Raw genomic sequence first — 16,098 nt, 5'->3', positions numbered from 1 at the left:
ACTCTGTTCAATCCCAGGCTCTTACTGGAGGTGCTGCACATTTGAAAATCTGGCCTCGTCTGTCTCCCTCACCACCTGTCTCCTGTAATGGGCACACTACTGTAGTTTGTGCTAGTGTTACTGAGCGGTTTGGAGCCATTAATATAGACTAGTGGAGCACTTTATTTTTTCCTATAGTAAATCTAGAGGCCCAAATTAGATCACGTGCAACTTGGGCTATTTTTGCGCTTGAGAAGGGTTGGTGTGTTGCTGCAGTTGGTGTAATGGAACTTGATGCAAACTCACTGACTTCAGTGGATTTTAAATCAGGCCCATGATGTCTTTTTTAAGTTCCTGATTCTGCAAAGCACTTAAGCAAACTGGTTATTGAATAAGTGCCCGAATGCTTTGCGGAATCAGTGCCTAAATATGTAGATGACATAGTTCCAGTGAAGGCAGCAGGGCTGCTGATGAGAAAGGGGCAGCTGCCCCAGGGCCCGGTGATTTAAAGCAGCCTGAGGCTCCTGGCTGCTGTCACTCCTACAGCAAGAGCCACCGGTTCTTTAAATTGCCACTTGAGCCCTGCCCCTTCTGGGGGCACAGATGGTATCCCGCTCCTCCCCCAGGCCCTACAAAGGCTGTCCTCAGCCCTGGAAGGCAGGGTGCCCCACAAAATCTGCAAGAGAGACAAGGCTGGTGCGGTCGTATCTTTTATTGGACCAACTTCCGTTGGTAAGAGACAAGCTTTCCTTCTTCTCTCATCCACAAATTGGTCCAATAAAAAATATGACCTCACCCATCTTGTCTCTAATATTCTAGGATCAATGTGGCTGCATATTAATTCCTTAGTTTGTGAAAACTAGAAGAGATTTACCAAGCTAATTTACATTTCACCATTTATGTTGATTGCTTTTTGCGCCCCTCTCAACTTGGACAGTGAAAATATTATTAAAGTAGTACAGTAGTAATAATAGTTTTAACTTCTGTTTCCTGCTAATTTTACTGTCTGGCTGCCATGCACTAGTGTGGTGCAGCCATATTTGGATTGCAAAGAGTGCTGGGGAAGAGTACAACATAGATGAAGGACCCAATCCTGTGAGATGCTCAGTAACTGTTAACAGAGGCAGCAAGGGAGGAGCAGAGCCGGTGCAGGGGAGGCAGGAGAGGCAGAGTTGCAGCGGGGGACCGGATGTGAGCCAGGAATCAGCTGTCCCGGCTTGCACCCAGTTCCAAGCGCTGCACCTCTGCCTTTTAAATGTGTAAGAATCAGGTAACTCTTACTACATTTAAAAGACAGAGCCGCAGTGGGGTTAGCTCCTGGGGTGGAGCGAGCGGGGACTGCTGTGGTGAAAAGCTTCAGGGAGTAGCCAAGTTAGTCTGTAACTGGAAAAACTTAAAAAGGCAGCAGGCCAGCTCCTACTACATTTAAACCGAGTGCTCCCCCCTCCCCCATCAACTAATCAAGTAGTCAATGGAAATTCCATCGACTACTTGATTAGCTGATTATCTGCATTTTAACATCCTTAGTCTTTTTACACAATGAAATGCATGTGCTTGTGTAATGCACCGTGCAGACTATTGCTGCCTTTAGGTGTTTGAAAAGTACAGAAGGGAGCGTGCAGGGCTACAAGAATAGCCTGTATTTTGATGCATTCCTTAGAACTATAAATATGTGATTCCACTGAGTACTTCCAGTATAATTAGGATTTAGGCCAGCGAGATTCTCTGCCTTGTGTTTTTGATCAATGCTTTTAGTAAGAGGGAGAAAGGTGGCCCACAAAATTCTGCACAATCCTTACTCCGCGATAAAGCCCATTGTCTCTGTGGGTTCTGCAGAGAGATGCAGCTAGGGCTCGGTGCCTTCTGATTTAAATCAAAAGGATTGCTCATAGCCAAAGGAGGCAATCCCGCTGGTCAACAAACACATAATGGCCCTACTCAGGAAGACTAGGGACAGATTTTTTTTTTTTAATACTGCACATTTGACTCAGTCTGGATCGTTTCAAAGACAGATGATTCCCTTTGGGACTTGGTCCTAATCCCATTGATTTACAGTATGGGATCAAGCCCATAAAGAGTACAGGGATAATTCAACTCTGTCAGGGCTGCGTTGGCAGCATTCAGAGAGGAGATGACTTTGTCAGAAGCAGAGAGAGGTTACCCCAACCCAGGCTGTGGCCAGGGGCATGGTGCTCCCAGGATCTGAAAACCTGTGAAGTGGAACCCTGCGCTCCTGCCATGGCTCTCTCCTTGCAGTATGTCAGTCTGTCCCTGGCCTTGGTTCTGAGGGGCTGAAGCCCTGAGGAAACCAAACCCAGAGTGATAACCTCCCCCACCCTTGTCATGCCTTTGGTGTGTGCAGGCTAGGGATCCTGCCCCCTGCATGGCAGACGCAGGTTATAGTAAAGGGCCATTCACACTCACCATCCTGCCAAAGGGACCAGGAAGTCAAGGCTGGAGGAGCGGCTTTCCCCTGTGCAGTAACCCCTAGCCATCCAAGTGGCCTCCTGCTCAGCAATAACAAGGGGCTAAGCAGCAGAGAGTTAGCTGTGTTCTCAGCTTTGAGTATCACTTTCAGCTATTCTGAAGGTTAAATGCCTGTTTAGAGCCCCCTATTGAAGGTAGAGACGGGGGTGCGGTATTGTTTAATGCCCTCTGGCTTTGTTTAGCTGCTTTCAGCAATCCCGTGAATTAAAAAGCATTGCACTCCCCACAGCACAACACCCCAGCCGGAACAGAAGTGCCTCCTGGGGGAGGCAGGCAGCTTCCTGTGAGCTGTAATGACATTCAGTGCTCCATCGGTTCAGCTCCTGCTTTCTTTTTGCTGCAGTTTAACCCGGGCACAGAGGCCGGCCTCCATCTTACTGATCTCTGCTTGACACCCAATTACCACATGAATGGGAGAGAAAGGCTGCAAAAGGCTTTAACTCCCACTGACCCTCCCCCTCCCCACTCACTGCTCCCCCACCCCAAAACCCCCTCTCCTTTCTCTGATGCAGAGGGAGTTCAAAACTGACTGGGAAATCAAACAAAGGCCAGAGTAAGGAAACCCATTGTCAGTGCTACAGAGATGGCTCCAGTTTTCCCATCTATTGTTTGCCTTGAAGTTTGACTTGCTGTGTGGAGGGATGCAAACAGCTGTTTGTGGATTCCCTGATGCTTTGTGGACAAATAATTGAATCCTCATTACAAAGCTTGCTGTTAAAATGCTTCCTCCTGGCACTAGGCCTCACTGTAAATCCCTTATTTATATACTTAATTTCCCTGTAAAATGCCACAACAAACCCAAACTGTTCTCTTGTATACCCTGTCATCAAGAGGAGGGGCCCTTTCCCTTCCACGCTCCAGAGAAAAGAGAAGAAACAAACCAAAAAACAAAACAACACACAACAACAACAAAAACACAAAACCCCAACCCTGTCACAGGAAAGAATCAAAATCCTTTTTTATTACATGATTAAATTTTCCAGCTGAGAACGTATTTGCGACCTTATCTTTTGTTTGGTGTGTTGAATCTGTGGGTGGGGAACTGGAATGAGCAGTGAGATTGTAGCAAGGCATGCATGGACTGTTTCCTGTTACAAACAGAATAACATCAGCCTGGAGTAGTACTACTACAATAACACTTACATGGCTATGAATGCTAATGGGGCTTTTGTGGGTGAGTTATTATCTTGTGCAATCTCAGTTAAATTAATGGAAGATGTACCTTGGTTACTGAACAGAAGATTTTGCCTGTACATTTTTGAGCAAAGCTGAGTTCTGATTAAACAATTCATGGTATGGCAGATGCTTATTCCTCAGCTTGACCTGTGACTCGGTGAATTGGTGCTTCTGAATTATGTAAGTTCAAGGCAGGGGACCTTGTCCTACTCAACTGTTCATTGAGGATCATGTCTATTTACAGCACTCTATAAACAGATTGAGATCAATTTATTTGGAAAGGTAATTTTCCCCTAGCAAATTTAAGAGACACGGACAGTTCAGATTTCACCAGTTTGGTCTAAGATGAGGCTATGCCATGTCTCAAAACACACAATGACCATTAAAATCAATCTATAATATTTGAAGTAGTCAGTGAGTACATCTACACCACAGTGTTATTTCGGAATAACTGATATTATTCCGAAATAACATAGTCCACATCTACACAGCAAGCCATTATTTCGACATGCCTCATTTTATGAGGAGTAAAGGAAGGCCAAGGACGAGCACTCTTTCTCTGACTTCCTGCTGTGTAGACAGCACCAAAAGCCAAAATAAGCTATTTTGACTTCAGCTATGCAATTGACGTAGCTCAAATTGAGTAGCTTATTTTGGCTTTAACCTTGCTTTGTAGACGTGTCCTGACTATTGTACCAGGGCACTTTCTGGGTACTTGAACAAGTCTAAATAATTCTGTAGTTATAGTTTTACTAATTTATTTGGTGCAGTTGCCATGAAAAGATATTGACACATGAATCTGTTATTGTGATATTCCTACAATCCAGGAACTGAGTTGCTATCAGAATACCAGCTCTGTTAGTTTGGTCTCATAAATTTCCCTCTGGAAATGAAGAATAGCTAGTGAAAGAGAAACGCAACTCAAATAAACAAATACTTGGAATACAAAGCACCAGACCGTGCACACAGCCCCGACGATTATTTCTATAGTATAGTGCAGTATGGCCTAACTCTGCAACACTGGCAAACACACGTGATCTGTCTTTGCATAGCATATTGAATCAAGTTTAACATCTTGATCCTTACCCTCAGGATACTCAAATCACAGTCCAAGGTATCTAAGGCTTTGTCTAGACTACAGTCACATCCAAGGAACATGTTTGCTCTTCCGCGAAAAAAAGGGGAAGAGCAAACACGCTCTTTCGGGGAACCCTGTATACCTCATTTTATCAGGCATAACGGCTCAGCCGAAAGAGGAGGCTCTTCTGCCATTTGGCCCTATCTAGACTGGGCCAAATGGCAGAGAAGCCTCTTCCACAAAAGTGACGGGATAAAGCTACACAAATTGCAGTGCGCAATTTGCGTAGCTTTTTCCAATAATGGCCCACAGTCTAGACCTAGCCTTGAAGATCAACACTGGGATAAATACCATGGTCAATAATTACACTCCTCTGGTATAGTGGCACTCTCTAGCATAAAGGTGAAGCATGTTTGTGCAGAAGACAGAACTTTCTTGGGGGTGGGTGGTGGTAGTCCAGGCTGTGGAATGGACCCTTCCAGGAACTAAGGACCATCACAAACCTCACCAATTTCTGCTCCAAGTGAAAGGCACATTTCTTTGACCTTGCCTTCTGACACATAAACATAGAGCTGTGTGTAGGAAAGAAAGAACACGACAGATGTTAGCCAAGTTCCTTAACGCATCACTAGAAGGCGCTCAGTATTATGGTGCTCAGTGAACTATTAACATATACAAAAGAGAAGGCTGATTTACCAAGACCTTTATGACATGCAAATTCACACATTCTTTCACAGCATCTGCTGGTGACAGGAGACTGGACTAGTCTGATAAACTCTAGACTCTCCTATTTTCCTGTTAAAACTGAGAATACAACCAGATAGATGGATGGTAGGATGGTCAGTCTGAGCTCACTCGTGGAAAGTATCTGACACAGTTCTTTACCATTGTGTTACTAAGAAGCAGACTGTTGCTGAAGAGGTATTTCAAGGGCTTGTTGGATCTCAGGTTTTGTCCTGGCCCATCTCCATTCAGAAAAATTCCTAAGCCCTCTGTAAACGATTCAGGTTTTGTACTGAACATTGGTTTAGCTAGGAGCTGTGCTGCAGAAGGATTATGTGTGCTCAAGGCTGACAGTAGTGGCATTTGTTGGCTGACTTCGAAAATGAAATGACAGCAAAGACTATAGCCAAGAGCATGAGCCTGGAAAGTCGAATAAGGTCCCCTTACTGTGAAAGGTGATAGGAAGCCAGTGAAAAGATCTGGAGAAAGGGCAGGGGTGACCTGGTTGCAGCAGCAGGAGGGGAGGATTTTAGCAGAGCCATTTTGAATCATGGCATCTTAGGAGCTTTAAGCTTTCAAGTCTCTGCTCCACAGCCTAGAAAGTGTCAAAAGAATGTTACCAGAAATGGACTAGCCTTGTTCTTAGAATTAGCTGAATTATTTTGCTGAAATTTCCCCAAAATAATTCAGCCTGAGGCAGACATACAGCAGGCAAAGTTTCTTCCCAAGCAGTTAAAGTTTAGCAAACTGAAAATGGGCCTATCATGTCCAACGTCAGGCAACCTTAATAATAAGGGATGCTATCAGTCCAACCTTTAATAATACTCAAGTCACTGACTTCTATGATGTGAAATTTGCCAGGGGGTAGTCTTTGTACCTTTTGGTGACCCTGTGAAAATCTGTCCCAACCTGGCTAAGATGCAAGCCTTTGAAATCAGTTTGCACATTCTCACTAGTAGGAGCCAACTGCCAGAGGGGAATAGACAGGACAAAGAGGCTGCAGAAGGGAAATAGAGACTGGAAACAAATGAGACCTATTGGGGGCTCTCCTGTTGGGTACCCAGGGCCATGTACCCCACATTCCAATCTCTGCCTTTGGGTACTCAGGGCCATGGGAAATAAGGACAATCCAGGAAACTACAGACCAGTCATCTTAACTTCTGTATCAGGAAAGATAATGGAGCAAATATTTAAGGAATCCATTTGCGAACATCTGGAAGATAATAAGGTACCCAACAGTCATTGATTTGTAAAGAAAAGTCATGTCGAACCAACCTTTCTTTGATAGGATAACAAGCCTTGTGGATAAGGGGGAAATGGTAGACATGGACTTTAGTAAAGCATTTGATATAGTCTTGCATGACCTTAAACTAGGGAAATGCAACCTAGATGGAGCTACTATGAGATGAGTGCATAACTGGTTGGATAACCATTCTTAGAAAGTAGTTATTAATGGCTCACAGTCATGCTAGAAGGGCATAACAAGTGGGGTTCTGCATGGATCAGTTTTGGGACCAGTTCTATTTAATATCTTCATCAACTATTTAGATAATGGCACAGAGAGTATAGTACACATATAAAGTTTGCAGATGATACCAAGCTGGGAAGGGTTGCAAGTACTTTGGAGGTTAGGACAAATGCAAAGTACTCCACTTAGAGAGGATCAGTCTCACACATATAAAAGTGGGAAGTGACTGTCAAGGAAGGAGTACTACAGAAAGGAATCTAGGGGACCACAAGCTAAATAGGAGTCAACAGTGTGACGCTTCCAAAATAAAACAAACAAATATCATTCTGGGATGCACTAACAGGAGTGTTGTAAGCAAGACACGAGAAGTAATTCTGCTCTACTTTACACTGAGTAGGCCTCAGTTGGAGTATTGTGTCCAGTTCTGGGCACCACATTTCAGGAAAGATGGGGAGAAATTGGAGAAGAGCAACAAAAATGATTAAAAGTCTACAAAACATAATCTATGAGGAAGACTGAAAGAACTAATTTCTTTAGTTTGGAAAAGAGAAGCCAGAGAAGGGACACAACAGCTTTCAAGTACCTAAAAGAATGTTTACAAGCAGGAGGGAGAAAAATTATTCTCCTTAACCTCTGATGATAGGACAAGAAGCAATAGGCTTAAATTGCAGCAAGGGAGGTTTAGGTTGGACATTAGCAAAAACTTCCTAGCTGTCAGGAATAAATTGCCTAGGAGGTTGTGGAATCGTCATCACTGGAGAGTTTTAAGAGCAGTTTAGACAAACACCTGTCAAGGATGATTTAGCTCAGTGGCTGTCAAAACATGGTCCATAGACCACTAGTGGTCCGCAACTTCCCTGTAGGTGGGCCATGGGCTCTGAGCTCACCCCCTCACAAAGATGGAGTGCCAGTGTTGAGTTCCCGCTTTTGGGGGGCGGGGGAAGAGAAGCAGAGGGGAGCATGGAGATTCACAGGCTGGATCATGGCTCCTGCTGCCTCTACTCTTCCCCCCCGCTGGGGGAAAGGCAGAGCAGGAAACTGCTCACCTGAATCCAGGCCAATGGGAGCAGCGGAGGGCAGTGTCTAGGAGCCAGGTAAACACCCTCCATCCCTCTCCTGCCAACACTCCACACTCACAGCCTGCTCCTGCACCTTCCCTCCTGGCCAGACCCCGCACTCCTAGCCCAGTCCTGCACCCACCCTCGGCCCCAGACTCCCCATCCCCTTCTGCATCCTCCCTCCCAGCTAGACGCCCCTCGCCCACTCCTGCACCCCCCCCCCCCCCCGGCCAGATGTTCTATCCTCCTAGGGGCGGGGCGATGGTACCGCAGCTTTCTAGGCGCCCTTAAAGTTCCAGCTCCAAACACATCACAGGCCCCGGAGGCGGGACTCAGCTCCCGCGGCCGCCATGTGATTGGTTTAAACTCGCGATGCCCGGCCTCTGCAAACTGAGCCTGGCTCCGCCCCCCAACCCGGATCCCCGCCCACAAAGGTAGGACCTCCGCGTCTCTGCGCAACCCTAGTTATCCGGAAATGAAGATGCACTTCCGGGTTGAACAGCGTGTGTCCCCTCCTTCAAGATGGCGGCGCCCATGTCCCTGGTGGTGGAGTTTGGGTGAGTGCGGGGCGGGGACCGGGCTACAGCGAGGTGCCTGGAGCAGGGGGGCGTGGGATGCCTGTGCCCTGTGGGAGCTTGGGACTCGCAGCAGTGGGAGTCGATCCTGTGGGTGCTTGCCAGTGAGGTGGGACGGGGTGCGCGGCACAGATCTAGGTCCGGGTGGGCATGGAGCTCTGGGGGGCCGGCGTAGGCGGGCGCTGGCGGCTGTCGGTACCTGGTGGCGGGAGCTGGGGCCTTGGCAAGCAAGTCTGGGGGACCAAGTGGGTCCTGCTGCCAGCGGCCCGGCGTAGGGTGGAGGGAGGGTGCAGAAAGCATGAGGGGTTGGAGGCAGAAAACAAAACCATGTGGGGTAATGGTGGGACTCTAGAGGTAGGGTGGGGAGGGGGGACGAGGTCTGGAGTGCGTATAACCTAGGGCTGCAGAATGGCGCTGGCACTGGAAGTAATAATGCGGATGGGTAGGAGATAAGGGGGTGAGTGGGCTTTGAAGGAATAAGACTAACGTTTAGTGTGGTCACTGCCCTGGAGCACAGATTAGAATACTCTTCACAATGGAAACGGAAAGAAATTAAAAATTGTGTAGCCTGCTGTTTGGGAGCAAGGTGTCATTCTAGACCCAGCATTTTTTGTGTCTCAACAACTTAGTTTCAGGAAATGCTTTCTGGGTGGGACAGCTTACATAAGGAGGATTTAAAATATTGAAACACATACAGGGGTGTCACAAGGAGAGGCTTTACAATGAGGAAGTGGGTCTGATAAGATTTTGGTCTGTACTAATCAATGAGGAAACCAGGTGTGAGTGGGGTTTCAGGAATGGATTGAATGGATTGCAACTAATGTGCGACAGGTATCCTGACTCTTCAGAAAATGTAGGACTTCAGTTATCATTCAGTGTTATCATTCATTGTTGCCAAAGGGACAAAATATTTTAAACAACATGCTTATGGAGTTGAGGCAATGTATTTTTCAAAAACAGTTCTGAAGCTTTGTTATAGTTTCATTTTATATTTTAGTGCTCAAAGGCACCCTTTGTTCTTGGTGCTTTAGAAACACAAGAGAAGACGCAACCTGTCATTTACTTGCCGAGTCTTGATTTAAATTAAATTGTAACAGTATTGATATTTCAGGGTTTTGTAACATTTACTCTGTTCCTCCTTTGTATATAAATAACAAGTTTTCTATTGGTATCCCATTTAGTTTTGTTAGCTCTTGTATACCTGTTACAGTCTCTTGTTCTTAAAGTCCTCAGCCCAAGTACAATGTCAAATTAGAGCACGTACAATAGCAGGAAGTGTTGGGCACTGGATGTACAGGTGAGATCTTAGTTCAGTAGACAGTTACTTTTGCCCAAAGTGTGGTTTTTTTGTTTGTTTAATGCCATAGTTTGTGATGCTACCATTAAGAGGCAGAATTACTGAAATGGTCTTATCTTAGAGAAGACTCCTGCTCTTCACTCACTGAAGAATGGGAGATAGGTTGTTTTTATTGGTGGATTATCTCATTATGCATTTCAAAAATAGATTATAACTTTCTTGTCCTTTGATCCAGTAAATTAAATTATTAAAATTGAAATTTTCATAAATTTATTTTTCAGTATTGTGTTTGCTTTTCACAATTCTTTTGGCTCGGACAAAGTAAGACACTAATGTCATCTTCAGGTTATTTATTATCACATTTTATTTTGAGGTTCACATTGGTGTAATATCTGGGTTGTTAGACATTGCAAACTTAAAGTTTTTAAACTGGAAACTTGCAAACAACATTTGTGAAAACATTTGTCTTGGTCTTACATTTTATTAAGTCTTTTCTGACAAAACTAAAAGGCTTTTCTTGGTTTTCCCATCCCTAGATACATACAAAACCTTCATAACCCTTTAAATACCCTTCTCTGTAAGAGGCCCTTCCTCAATTTTTCCCCCCTTCCAGCTGCAGTAACTCTCCTAGTTTTCAGAGTGAGAAGCATTTTTGCTTCCCTTGGAAATGCATAAATGAGCTCTCTATGTGTAAATCACAGCTGAGTTCTCTACAGCTAGTGCATTACAGAAGGACCTTATCTTGCCATCTACATTTCTACAGTAACAGTGTGACCTTGTTTTCATTATATAAAAAAATGTTTTTCATATAATTACTGTGACTTGTTCTCTTACAAGAATCTCGGCTAAAGTTAATAATTGCTGCTTCCATTTTTTTGTGAGCTTGTGGAAGAACACCAACAGAGCAGTCTTTAGGAGTGTCACTGCATATAAGTAGCACTGCTGAGAGCATAACAAAGATTCTGTTGTGCTCTTCCATAGCAGAGCCAAGAAAAACTCTTAGTGTCACATTTTTAGATATTGGATTTAAAGGGACTCAGTCACATGATTTCCATATTATTCACGGGTTTTCTTTGAAAATTGCATTTTAAATCTACATTGTTGTAAGAAATGCAAGGTAGCATTGACTCATACATGTATATCTGAATAGTAAACAAGTTATCAAATAGTTTCTGTATTTAATACATAGAACCTTCCCAAGGATTAAATGGTATCTGCATAGAGTTGATAGTTTTTATGAACCTGTTTAATGAATCCGTCATCAAATATCTTCCAAATTCAACTATAGATGGGGGAAGATCATCCAACAGCACCTATACTTCAGGCAGAATGACTCATGCCAAGATTTTAAAAACTATTTTTAAAGTTATTTTCTGAGGATTTTGTGGTTTAAATTACTTGTTTTTTTTCAAAAGTGATGAACAACCAGTTAGGTTCCCTTGAGTTCACTGGGAACTGCTAGTTACTCACCATTTCTAAAATGAAGTTGCATAGTTAGGTGCTTAAATCTTTATCTAGGCTGTTAGGTCTTTAGTTCTTGGCATCGTGCAGCAGAACTGAGTCAGTAGTGTGTATAACACTGATGCTTCTCAGGGGTATCCACAATTGTGAAGTACCTCACTAACTCCTGCCCTGTGTGTGTGTCTGCCTAGAGACAACTCCCAAACTTCCCTGGCAACATAAACACTCGCCTCTTCCCTTGCACAGTCTCTGCTGTCCTTTTGCAAGTTAGCAGTAAGTACTCTCCAGCCTTCTCATCTTCCCTTGGAGTGTCCAGACCCTCTCCCACAGATTCACTGCTCACAAAGAAACAGCACCCTTCAGCTTACTACAGGCTGAAACTCTCTTAACCGGGAATCTCTGATCTGGCAACATCTGTGGTCCAACATCTGTATGTTCCAGGACCAGAGAGTCCCAGTGGAGATCTAGCAATTGGGAGCCCTGCAGGCTGGCAGGACAGCAGGAACCCGATGCACACCAGCAGAGCTTCCTGGCAGGGCATTGGGAGTCCCACGCGTGATAGTGGGGCTGCCCAGTAGGGCAGCAGGAGCTGGGCATGCAGAGACTGCTGGGTACTGCAGCAAGAGCCAGGTGTGTGCTGAGGTGGCAGGGCTGCTGGGCACTTCAGCAAGAGCCTGGTGTGCACGGAGACAGTATGGTTGCCTGGTATGGCAGCAAGGGCCAGTGAGAGGGGGAGCTAGCTCAGAGGCCTGTGGTTGAGCCAGTGCTGGAGGGAGCTAGTGGCAGGGGGGACAGAAATGATCTCCCCTGCTCTGGCAAAATCCTTCATCTGGGACTGGTCAGGTCCCAAGGGTGCTGGACCAAGGAGGACCAACCTGTAGATACTCCTTCCTTCACTATAAAAGTGGCATAGCATTTAGGTATGCTTTTAGTGAAAGTAAGCAAAGTTTATTTAACAACAATAAAAGTTAGAGGAGTAGCAAGTAAGGTATTCGAAACAAATGGTTGAGTATTAAATAAAATCATAACATGCATTCTAGAGCCTAGACTTCACTAACAAAATATTTTCTAGTAAGTTTAGCTCACCCACAGTCTTCAGTGTTTTCCAGCTGGGTTGAATGTGACTAAGGATGTTAAAAATTGTTTAATCCAGTAACACAGTTACTGGTGCTGTGGGCTCTGCAGTATAAAGCTTAGCTTTATATAGCAGAGCCCTCAACAAAGCCTCCCCAGAAGCAGGGTTGCCAGCTGGCCTGTCTCTGGGGAGGAGGTTTCACTGCTGCAGCAAAGTGGGCAGCCCTTGCCCATGCAGCACCTGGGGAGGAGAGCCACAGTTCATCGCTTCCATGAAGGATCTAGGGCAGGCATGTCCAAAGTCCGGCCCGCGGGCCAATTGCGGCCCGTGTTCTGATTTAATATGGCCCCCGCTTCCTCCCCCTCTCCTGGCTCCCCGGCGCTCTTTTGAACTGGCGCGCCCAGCGCGCCGCTTCCGGCCGCGCGGCCGCCGCCGCCGCCCATGGCCTCCGCGGTCCTAGAGCCTGCCCTGTAGGGCACGTCCGCAGCCCCGCTCCCTCGCTCGGCTGCGGGTTCGCCCTGCCCCCGGGCTGCCGTGAGGCCGGCGTGCTCTGCGCTCTCCGCCCGCCTCCGACCCTGCGGGCCCTCCGCCTTGGGGCTGAGAGTGCGGGGACAGCCCTCACGCATGTTCACTTCTTCAAATCTGGCCCTCTTAGAAAAAAGTTTGGACACCCCTGATCTAGGGTGTACCTCCGTATTGATTTTCCCACCCATGTGTGGAATGAATTTTGTTATGTGCTCCAATATGGAGATGTGTGACGCATCACTTTCAGAGTGATGCACATAACACAATTAATGTGGGGACAGAAGTTGGGATAGAGGGGTGTGAGGGCTCTGGCTGGGAGTGTGGGCTTTGGGGTGAGGTCAAGAATAAGAGGCATGGGGTTCAGGAGAGTGCTACATTGCGGAGCGAGGACTCCAGTCAGCAGTATTTCTCCTGGACCTGCAGCAGAGTCAGAGTTGAGGGAGAGTCATCTTGGCTGGCACTATAGGTCCAGGGTACAGCATCGTTGTGGCTGGGTTTGGGCCATCACTCCCCTGGCTGGGCAGATTGGGGGCTGGGCGAGGTTGGGGCAGAAGGAGGGGTGCCCCTCCCCTGATTGTAACAGGCCCTTGGACTGGTTCCCTGAATGCCTGTGCAGTGCAGAATAAGCTGTTATGCAGCCCTGTGGCTGTACAGCTTACAAGGAACTTAGCTCAGTACCCCAGTTATACCCCCCCAATCCATTGTCTTTACTCAAAACAGGGCACTCAGTTGCTGTTTTTTTTTATATAACTCTCTGCTCTTGTATGTTTCAATCTCCTGACTAATATTGGGCTCAATAATGCAAATATCCTCCATTGTAATACAGGCAGTCCCCGACTTACGCGGATCCGACTTATGTCGGATCCGCACTTACGAACGGAGCTTTCTTGCCCTGGAGCTCGCAGGCAGCGATCCGCCACCTCGACCTCCGGGGCGAGAAAAGTTGCTCCCGGTGCCCCTGGTCTGCTGGGGACCGTCTCCAGCAGACCAGGGGCACGGGGAGCGAAGCCGCAGCGGCGGCGGGTTCCCGCGCTTCTGAGGCTTTGCCAGAGCAAAGCCTCAGAGGCGCGGCACCCCGCTGCCGCTGCGGCTTTGCTCCCCGTGTCCCTGGTCTGCTGGGGGGGGGACACAGCTAGTGTGCCTCCCCCCCCCCCCCAGCAGACCAGGCTTTTGTTGTGGACCTTAGGGCAGAGCAGCTGGGGCGCTGCCGGTTGGTCCTGCAGCGCCACTCTGGGCACTACTGGACCAACCGGGCAGCACCCCAGCTGCTCTGCCCCAGGCGTCCTGATTCAGCCGCTGCTGGTCAGTTTCAGCAGCGGCTGAATCAGGACGCCTGGGGCAGAGCAGCTGGGGTGCTGCCCAGTTGGTCCAGTAGCACTGAGGAGCTGTGCTACTGGAGCAACCCAGCAGCACCCCAGCTGCTCTGCCCCAGGCATCCCCAAGTCAGCTGCTGCTGAAACTGACTAGCACTGACTATAGGAAGCCCGAGGCAGAGTTGCTCTGCCCCAGGCTTCCTGGAATCAGCCGCTGATCAGTTTCAGCAGCAGCTGACTTGGGGACGCTTGGGGTTCTTAAGTTGAATCTGTATGTAAGTCAGAACTGGCGGTCAGTTTCAGCAGCGGCTGAATCTGGATGCCAGTTCCGACTTACATACAGATTCAACTTAAGAACAAACCTACAGTCACTATCTTGTACATAACCCAGGGACTGCCTGTAAATACAGTGCACAATGCATCTGACCAGATAGGGAGAGAAACATATATTGCTTGCTACCTGTCTGAACAAAATCTGTTCAACGCCTTTCACCAACTGGTAACCTACTTTTAACTTCAGGGCTTTAAGAATTAAATTTTCAATTTAGTTATGGCATCTTAAATATTGCCTGTCCATACCTTTTGCGATGACTATGATGACCAGCAATGACTGGCTCCTGGGAGGCACCTTACATATTACCCTTTGGTAAATTCTTATGCCTATACCAGACCTACTAGATCCCTGGCAAACCCTATGCATCTCCTCTGTCAGTTGACATCAAGAGGGTCACTGGGGGTCACCTTCCTTACATCAGTGCCATAAGATCAGCCCCTGGCTAATCCATATGCATCAGTATGGAGCACTCTTGTCTGGAAAATGCAATTGCCGCCATATTTTCTTTGCCTTTTAATATATACAAAGAGCATGCTAGATACTATAGAGTAGAGAGTTGTTAAGCAAGACAAACAAACAAAAAAAACCCACACCATGGCCCCTTTAAAAACAACATGGTGAGGCTTTTTTGCCCTAACTGACTGCCGGCAGCTGCCTGCCATCTTACTTCCCTGTGCCAGGCCAGACAGCTCCCCTGCAGAACCTGGTAAGCGCTAGGGTTGCCAGGCTGTGTCTGTATTGAGCCGGACAGCCCGGGATTTTTGCCAGGAAAAAATCAGAAAGTACCGGACATTTTAGGTGTCCGGTATTTTCTGAATTTTTTTTACCGGACAGGAGGCGAAAATACCGGACTGTCTGGTTCAATATCAGACACTTGGCAACCCTACTAACAATGAATTACACCTTCAATAGCTTGGGGCAAATCTGGCCCTCTCTTTCAAATAACCTTTGGTTGCATCCATTTTACACTCGAACATTTTTACTATGATACTAGCATCTTTTGAGTTTCTTCAGTATAATTCCCAACTGGGTTTTTATGATCTGACCAGGAATTGCTGAAAATAGCAATGTCATCTACATAAACTCAAGCAAAATCCTGTAACTCCACTAACACCTGGTTCACAAGCCTTTGCAATGTGGCTTCTGCATTGAGTAATAGAATCCGTAGGATAGAATAATAGAATTGGAAGGAACCTCTAGAGGTCATCAAGTCTAGTCCCCTGCACTTGTGTCAGAAGGACCAAATACCATCATCCCTGACAAGTGTTTGTCTAAACCGCTCTTAAAAATCTCCAATGATGGAGATTCCACAACCTCCCTAGGCAATTTATTCCAGTGCTTAAATAACCAGACAGGAAGTTTTTCCTAATGTCCAACCTAAACCTCCCTTGCTGCAGTTAACCCAGAAGATAACATTTTGAGCTTAAAATCCAGAATCAGTAACTTAGGCCTAGCCTACACGCCTGTTGATATAAGTTCCGCAACATCAGCTATGCAAATAATGTAGCTGAAGTTGACGTACTTAGATCTACTTACTTCAGTAAGTTGA

At 46.5% G+C, this 16,098-nt stretch overlaps 1 protein-coding gene across 1 annotated transcript in view; it reads left to right on the top strand.

The window, feature by feature from the left end:
• Nucleotides 1–8,375: 8,375 nt before the first annotated feature.
• The window catches only part of URM1 (ubiquitin related modifier 1), a 32,766-nt gene continuing 25,043 nt past the window's right edge, over nucleotides 8,376–16,098 (top strand). Inside the window, exon 1 of the mRNA XM_006119011.5 lies at nucleotides 8,376–8,526. Within this exon, the coding sequence (XP_006119073.1) occupies nucleotides 8,492–8,526 (35 nt within the window). The 5' untranslated portion in view covers nucleotides 8,376–8,491. The remainder of the gene's footprint in view (nucleotides 8,527–16,098) is intronic.

Source organism: Pelodiscus sinensis, chromosome 23 (genome assembly GCF_052426305.1).
Source record: "Pelodiscus sinensis isolate ZL-2025 chromosome 23, ASM5242630v1, whole genome shotgun sequence".
Classification (NCBI taxonomy): Eukaryota; Metazoa; Chordata; order Testudines; family Trionychidae; genus Pelodiscus; species Pelodiscus sinensis.
The sequence above is the reverse complement of the archived record's forward strand: the minus strand, read 5'-3'. Positions and strand labels throughout refer to the sequence as shown.